The sequence below is a fragment of the Mus caroli genome, chromosome 2, assembly GCF_900094665.2.
Source record: "Mus caroli chromosome 2, CAROLI_EIJ_v1.1, whole genome shotgun sequence".
Taxonomy (NCBI): domain Eukaryota; kingdom Metazoa; phylum Chordata; class Mammalia; order Rodentia; family Muridae; genus Mus; species Mus caroli.
Genome location: NC_034571.1, coordinates 157612530 through 157621029, shown reverse-complemented (window position 1 = coordinate 157621029; position 8500 = coordinate 157612530). Strand labels below are relative to the sequence as shown.

The 8500-nt window shown below is 46.3% G+C and overlaps 1 protein-coding gene across 1 annotated transcript in view; it reads right to left on the bottom strand.

Moving 5' to 3' along the window:
- The window catches only part of Eya2 (EYA transcriptional coactivator and phosphatase 2), a 170707-nt gene that overhangs the window by 96363 nt on the left and 65844 nt on the right, over window positions 1-8500 (bottom strand). Inside the window, exon 2 of the mRNA XM_021149209.2 lies at window positions 5999-6099. Coding sequence (XP_021004868.1) covers window positions 5999-6089 — 91 coding nt within the window. The 5' untranslated portion in view covers window positions 6090-6099. The remainder of the gene's footprint in view (window positions 1-5998; window positions 6100-8500) is intronic.

Sequence of the window (8500 nt, the reverse complement as noted above, 5' to 3'; positions counted from 1 at the left end):
CTCAAGATCTCCATACCAAGATCCAGATAAGGATCTCCAAGCCTCCAGATAAGGGTCACTGGTGAGCCAATTCTGGATTGTAGTTCATTCCAAATATAGTCAAGTTGACAACCAGGAATAGCCACTACAGTTAGTCTATGTCTTTTTGGGGGGAATTGAGTCTATTGATGTTAAGAGATATTAAGGAAAAGTGATTGTTACTTCCTGTTATTTTTGTGGTTAAAGGTAGAATTATGTTTGCGTGGCTATCTTCTTTTGGGTTTGTTGAAAGATTACTTTCTTGCTTTTTCTAAGGTGTAGTTTCCCTCCTTGTGTTGGTGTTTTCCATCTATTATCCTTTGTAGGGATGGATTTGTGGAAAGGTATTGTGTAAATTTGGTTTTGTTATGGAATATCCTGGTTTCCACATCTATGGTAATTGAGAGTTTTTCTGGGTATAGAAGAGTGGGCTAGCATTTGTGTTCTCTTAGGGTCTGTATGACATCTGCCCAGTATATTCTAGCTTTCATAGTCTCTGGTAAGAAGTCTAGTCTAATTCTGATAGGTCTGCCTTTAAATGTTACTTGACCTTTTCCCTTTACTGCTTTTAATATTCTTTCTTTGTTTAGTGCATTTGGTGTTTTGATTATTATGTGATGGGAGGAATTTCCTTTCTGGTCCAGTCTATTTGGAGTTCTATAGGCTTCTTGTGTATTCATGAGCATCTCTTTCTTTAGGTTAGGGGAGTTTTCTTCTATAATTTTGTTGAAGATATTAACTGGCCCTTTAAATTGAGAATTTTCTCTCTCTTCTATACCTAGTATCCTTAGGTTTCGTCTTCTCATTGTGTCCTGAATTTTCTGGATGTTTTGGGTTAGGAGCTTTTTGGTTTTTGCATTTTCTTTAACTGTTGTATCAATGTTTTCTATGGTATCTTCTGTACCTGAGATTCTCTCTTCTATCTCTTGTATTCTGTTGGTGATGCTCGAATCTATGACTCCTTATCTCTTTCCTTGGTTTTCTAACTCCAGGATTGTCTCCCTTTGTGATTTCTTTATTGTTTCTATTTCCATTTTTAGATCTTGGATGGTTTTGTTCATTTCCTTTGCCTGTATAATTCTTTAAGGGATTTTTGTGTTTCCTCTTTGAGGGCTTCTAGCTGTTTACCTGTGTTCTCTTGTATTTCTTTAAGGGAGTTATTTATGTCCTTCTTAAAGTCCTCTATCACCATCATGAGAAGTGATTTTAGATCCGAATCTTGCTTTTCTGGTGTGATAGTGTATCCAGGACTTGCTATGGTGAGAGAATTGGGTTCTGATGATGCCAAGTAACCTTGGCTTCTGTTGCTTATGTTCTTATGCTTGCCTCCTGCCATCTGATTATCTCTAGTGCTACCTGCCCTCACTATATCTGGCTGGAGCCTGTCCTTCCTATGATCCTGGTTGTTTCAGAACTCCTCAGAGTTCAACTGTCTCTGTGATCCTGTGATCCTGAGATCCTGGGTATGTCTGAGCTCCTGGGAGTCAAGCTGCCTCTGGGACCCTGAGATCCTGAGATCCTGTGATCCTGTGATCCTGTGATCCTATGATCCTGGGCATGTTAGAGTGCTTGGGAGTGGATCTTCTTTTGGGTGTTGTGGAACTGGCTGTGGAGTTCTCGTCCAAGGACTGCTTGGGGCCTATATTGTATTGTATAATATAATATTAACATGAAGTCTTGGGGACAAGGGATTAAAAGGTATGGCTTAGAAGTGATAGGATTTTGGATCAAATGGTAAGGGGTAAAAGGTCCTCACGGGCTTTAACTTCTACCTTGACAGAACCTGGAGTCAACTGCATGAAAAGCCTCAGGTGACACCAAGGAATTGCCCAGATGGTCCTGTGGGAATGTCTATGGGAGACTGATTATTAATTGATGGGCCCAGCCCACTGTGGGTGTCACCATCCATAGGCTGGTGGTTATGGGTTATATAAGCAAGCTATTCAATATGAGCTTTGATACATACAAGGACTATGATAAGGTCAAGAGAGCTCAGAGAGGGGCTGGTGAGATGGCTCAGCGGTTAAGAGCGCCGACTGCTCTTCCAAAGGTCCTGAGTTCAAATCCCAGCCACCACATGGTGGCTCACAACCATCTGTAACGAGATCTGACGCCCTCTTCTGGAGTGTCTGAGGACAGCTACAGTGTACTTACATATAATCAATAAATAGATAAATAAATATTAAAAAAAGAGAGCTCAGAGGGTTGGTGGTGTTGTGGGGAGGTTGGTTAGTTTATAATTAAAAGCATAGGCTTGCAGGAAAACTAAAGTGTATAAAGCACATACATGTAAAGTGTATGTCCGTGTGACAAATAAATATCGAGGCAAGAAAGCTGCCGAGCATGAGTCTACGAGTGAGTCAGAGAGCAACGCTCCCCTCTGTGGTTTCTGCTTCCAACTTCTGCTGCTTTGAATTATTGCCCTGATGGTCCTCAGTGGTGGACTGTGACCTAGAAGTAGAAGCCAAAGGAACTCTTTCCTCTCCTAAGTCCTTTGGTCAGAGTGTTTTATCACGGCAACAGAGATGAGACTGGAAGAGAATCCAAGAGGAAGCTGCAATGACTTGAACCTTAGGGAGGCAACAAACTGGGCAGGGGAAGGAAGTGAAAACAACTTTGCTAATGGTTCAAAGCTAACACTGACCTGAAATTAGCTCATCTTTCAATACCACTGTCTGCATCTATGTTTCAAAGTGCACAACCACTAGCCCATCTACCCAACCACTTACCCATATATCTACCCAACCTCTCACCCACTCATCCATCTACCCACTTATCTATCTATCTATCTATCTATCTATCTATCTATCTATCTATCTATCCATCCATCCATTTCTCTATTCACCCATGATCTCAAACACCCATCTACCTGTTCATCTACTCATCCATCCACCTACTTATCCATCCATGCATCCATCCATAATTCTGAAGTTCATCAACAAGCTGGGAGCTGAGCTATGTGCTATGTAGGAAGGGGGTTTAAAGGCATATGCAGGAATGAAGCACTGACACTGGTGGACTCTAGGCAAGTGCTACACTGCTGAGCTATGCTCTCAGCACCTCACTTTGAGGCAGGGGCTCTACCACTGGGTCACACCCTCAGCCCCCAGGTCAAAATGACCACCAAATGTTTTTCTGTGGTAGTGAGGGTGGAAGAAGCCAGATTCATAGGACTGGGCTGGAAATGCATTCCCAAGTGACTGTGTTATTTGGCAAAGTCAGCATTTCTTGGAACTGGAGATGAGGAAGGGTCTGCACCAGAGCCAGATCTCAGGACCACCAAAAGATGAAGGGGAGGAGCAGGGACTCGTCTATGGGATGGTGGTCAGGTGGGAAGGTAGGCCTCCTATGACTGAAGGATTCAGCACCTCAAGGGAAAGCAGATTTTAGCACAGAGTTTCTCCAGGTTTTACAAAGTCATCATCTTTGCACAACATACCAGGAAGACCAAACAAAGACATGACCTGGGCCAGACTCCCACCCTGACTCTAATCCCTGTGGCTATTTGCTCAGAGGGTGACAATGGCCTACGTTAATCATTTACCATGCTGGGGTGAGCCAGGACCAGACTTGCCACACACCGTAACCTCATTTAATCCCCTGCATGGCACTCTACAGAGTGGGTCATTATCATGGCCCATTTGTCAGAGGAAGAAACTGAGACAAAGATTGCCTGGCTGGCTGTGGCTGGGCTGGGAGTGAGACCCGGATGCCCCACTCCCACAGCTCAGACCCTTTTCAGGCTGACTCAGTCCATGCTGACTCTGAGACACAGTAGGAAACTGGCCTGGGCCAGTTTCTACCCAGGAAGAAAACGGTGAAGATCTTTGAGCATGGCTGGTAATTCCTTTTAAATCCTCAAAGAGGATTGTTTGCACAGATGCTTGTGATGCCAGGAGAACTGCTCGCTGCCCTCTGCCACCCAGACCTGGTCTCAGAGCCCACACCTTTGTGGTAAGATTTTTGTTGTCTAGTTTCATGAAGCAGGAAGGGGCAATGTCATCGTCTCGATGACAAAATAATTACTCAGAGAATCCTGGCTTTACTCTCAAAACGTTTCATGTGCACACAACGTGGCCGCACAGGGCAAATACATCGCCATTGCCAGCACCACTGTAGAGACTGCAGAACCAGAAAAGGAAGTTGAGCCTGCACTGGAGCTGTTAGAACCCATTGACCAGAAGTTTGTGGCTGTCAGTGATTTATATGAGCCCATTGATGATGGTTCAGAGTCAGGTGTTCTGTTCCTGCTCCTATGATGCTACCACACACTCTGAGACAACCTGCAATGACATCAAAGATATCTACACATGCATGGCTGGTTCTGCCTTTGATTTTGAGAACGTGAAGTGCAAGCAGAATGATGTCTTTGGAGAAGCTGATCAGTGATTGCTGACTCCCCTCCTCCAGCCCCTCTTCCCCTCTCCCCAACTTGTATGTCCTTCTCTAGGGCAGGGGAGATGGTATGGCTAGGCATCCTTGTTTCCAGCATCTTCAGCTTCCCCTACCACATTCTAATCACCCACCTTATTGATTTTATTCACTGACCATATCCTTAACCTTAGTGATGGTTTGGGAGATGGGAGTTGGATAGTATCCTCTTTCTTGGTCTGTCCTTGTTCTAGGGAAAGAGGACTTTGTGTGTGTGAGTGTGTACACGTGTGTGTATATGCATGTGTGCGTTCTCGTACCCCCAATTTTGCTGTTTGGGAAGGAGTGGAGGAAAAGCTGACCTCCACTGCTCTGAGTCCCAAATGCAGTGGCCTTTGGAGATACCCCATCTTCTCCCCCAACTCTTAGTTGTTGGAGAGAAGGGACCCTCCCAGCACAAAATTGCATTCCTCCTCCTCCTCCTCCTTATAATTTATTCTAATTTATTAACTTTGGAGTAATTGTCTGAGCCCTCAGCCTTTCTGTGCAGCCTAGGGCTGTAGAGTGAGCTGCCCTGGCCTCTCCCAGTGTTGGCAAAGCCAGGGATGGGAGAAGATTTAGGTGTGACCCCCCCCCCCCCGGAGGTTGATCTGTTTTGAATTTCTTTTGTGTTGTGTTCACTGAGAAAAAGTAATATGAGCGAAGCAGAAGGAGGTAGGAAAGTGGATCCAAGCCCCGGTGTACCCCGCCCCATGCCTTGTCCTTTCATGGTGGGAAACCTTTACCTTGCAACGTGAATGTGTCCCCTGCCCCAAGCTCTAGTATATTTCACAGAAAACAAAAACCTCCCAATAAAACTATTGAAACTTAAAAAAAAGTTGTTTTGCACTGGACACATGACCTGCTGGTTCCTTGGGACAGTCCTGTAGCTTTCCTCTTTCACGATCTGGCATCACACAGAGACCATAAAAGAGAAAGGGCAAGCCCAGGCATCTGAGGATACCACTGGCAGCAAATCTCTCGGCATTCTGCCTGGGAAAGGGTTAAGCCTAATGCCTCAGCATGATAGCTTAATGCCTTCTGCTCACCTCAAGAGCTCTACCAGGAAGGCTGACAATCCCAGCAGAGCAAACAAAAGGTCAGATTGTTCTGGAGAAAACCAGTCCGGCAGCATCATTTGCCAATAATTTTCTCAACATCTTAAACTTTCTTCTGCTTCCTTGACTTCAACCCAACCTGAAAACAGCCGGGAGATAAGTTCTTCTTTGGGGATCCGATGAACAAGACTGCTGCGGGGAGAGGGGGTGGCAGGAGGGAGGCAAGGGACATAGCTGGTGACCGAGCAGACGATGCCTTAGGCGGCCAGAAATGCACCCAACGCTAAGGTCCAGAGACCAAGACCAGAGACCAAGAAGGGCAGCTCAAGTGATGACCATGTCTAGCTGTCCCTTGAGGGATGGGCAGGACTGTGGTCCATGTGCACACTGGTTTCTGTTCTAGAACCATCAATGTGAGTGGAAGTTTCTGGAATGTACCATGGATCCCTCAGTCTGTCATGAATGAACGAGGCCTTCTTAACCCATCCAGCCAAACTTTTGCAGAGGCCTACCTTCTCTGTCACTCAGCGTCCCCACGGCAGCACCGTGCTCGCTCCAGTCACTGCTTGTTGCGAGGCTGGGTGAGATCACCACTTCTAACATTGCCTTGCACCTGAGAGGAGACAAAGGGAAATGTAATGTATTCGTTATTATGCATGCTTGCTAATGAGTCAGATCTCTTCCCCTAAGTATGTAAATATTAAAAGCTGATTACCTATTCCCAACCTTCTAATAGATTCCAAATTATACAAATTCACAAACTTTTTGTCAAAATGGAAATGAAATTCTTGCCCCTAGAGAGAGAGCACACACCCACCCCTTTAAAATGACTTCCGAGACTTGGATCTTCCTATCAGAGCTATTGTGCTTTGGTCTCTGGTCTGGATTGCCCTTGAACTGGGGAGGCTTCCCAGGAGAAGAAGGGGTGGCAGGGGAGGAGAGGATTGGCATTCTGACTTCTAGAGACTAGAGGGGCTGGTGGAGGGTATTTGGAGTTGGCTGTGTTTGTGGCAGAAACCATACCCAGAGTGGGTGTTGTTCTCACAGGTGAAAAAGGGCACAGATGACAGCCATAGTGTTTCACAAGTGCCTTTAGGAAGGGGCCTGGTGCCACAGATCTGTAATCTTAGCTGCTTGGGATGCTGAGGTAGAAGAATCTCACGTTCAAGGCCAGCCTGGGAAACTTTGTGAGACCGCCGAAAAATGCTAAGTAATGAGAGGGCTAGCCAGGGGTAGGGCAGGCTCTTGCCTTACACATGTGAGACATTGGGCTCCATCCCTGGGACCCGAGTGCCCCTTGGTGATTTGCCATCTTAGCCCAGCACAGCTACCCCTTCCAAGAAAGAAAACCCTGTGGCTAGAACTGCTCCAGATGTTGACCTGTCATGGGGGTGGGCATGGAAGTGGGCGCTCACACAAGCTACCACATGGGTTTTCTTAACTTTTCATCGAAATGTCCCACACTGCACTGTAACTATAGTTGCTCCTAAGTGTTCACCTGCCACAGCTGGGAAATGTGGCTGCCCGCTCACTCTTACTCACAGCATGTGGGGTAGCCACACTCAGCGGCCTAGACTTAGCTCACAATACTCACAGCTGACTGCCACTGTCAGTCAGTGAGAGGATAGCTTACTGAGCACTTCATTAGCTGAGGCCATCCTGGATATGGTCAGGATACACAGCAGCCATGGACTAGGTCTGTCGCAGGAACATCATGGGTCCAGCGCTCCCTAGCTATGATGCTGCTGACTTGAATAAGTGTCAACATTGAGTACCATCAAAATGCCTCCCTGACAAGACCATGGTTCAGGTTAGGAGGCAAGGTGTGGAAGGGACAAGCTTGGGGCAGCTGCCCAAGCACTTATGAGTACCGCAAGACTGGGCCCGTCCAGAGAGCACACTCAGATAACACTATGCAGGCAGCCATAACAAGAACTGAGTGGGAGCCCACGCAGCATGGCGATGGATGGCCACGGTCCAGCAAAGAGGCAGAAGGGCACCCATGTGAGGATGCCAAGTCTATGAAGCGCCAAGCACACGAGTCAGGATTGTTCACTGTTAAGGACAGCAGTGTGAGCCGGAGAGAAGGCTCGGGGGTTGGGAGCACATACTGCTCTTGTTAAGGATCCGGGTTTGGTTCCCAGAACCTACACCAGGAGACTCTGCCAACAGTCAGTTCCAGGAATCTGACTCTCTTTGGCCTCTTTGGACATGTGTCCATACTGTAAATAATATGTAATAATATGTCCATACAAATGCAAATAATTTCTTTAAGACTGAAAAAGAGAGGACAGCATGAATAATAGGAATGATAAAATTCTCTCTCAGGAGGGAAGGGCGGGGGCTGTAAGCACTGGACCTTGGGAGTTCAGTAGATCAGCCTTACTTCAGTTGAGGATTTCTCCCTAAACAATGACCTCTCTCCCCCCACCCCCACCCCCAACCCAGGCTAGCTCCAGCCCATCTCCTACTCAAACCTGTGAGCTAAAAATAACTTTCAAAGTTTTCATGTTTCTTTCTTTGCAGTGTTAGAGATTGGGCCCAGGGCTTTGCCTGTGCCAAGCAAATACTCTACTGCCGAATGTTAGCCCCGGGTCAGGTTTTCATGTTTTTAAAGAGTTAAGAGAAAAAAAATCAAAAGAAGGTCAGCATCCCTCAACATGTGAATACGATATAAAACTGAAATGTGAGTGTCCATGGGTAAAATTCCAACAGGCTGGGACCCACTGTCACATGCATGGTTCCGGTTACATTATAACCTCCGGGCAGAGACCGTCTAAGAGAGGCTGTGTCTGCCCCCACAAAGCTGAAGATATTTAATGTCTGGAAGAAAAAAAGAGTTCACCAACAGTGATTTAGTCTGCAAGGCTGTGGATAAACCATTGTTCTACAGCTTACTATATGCTTGTGTAGGCCATAGACGACAGGCTTTGAAAGTGTGTGTGTGTGTGTGTGTGTGTGTGTGTGTGTGAGAGAGAGAGAGAGAGAGAGAGAGAGAGACAGAGACAGAGAGA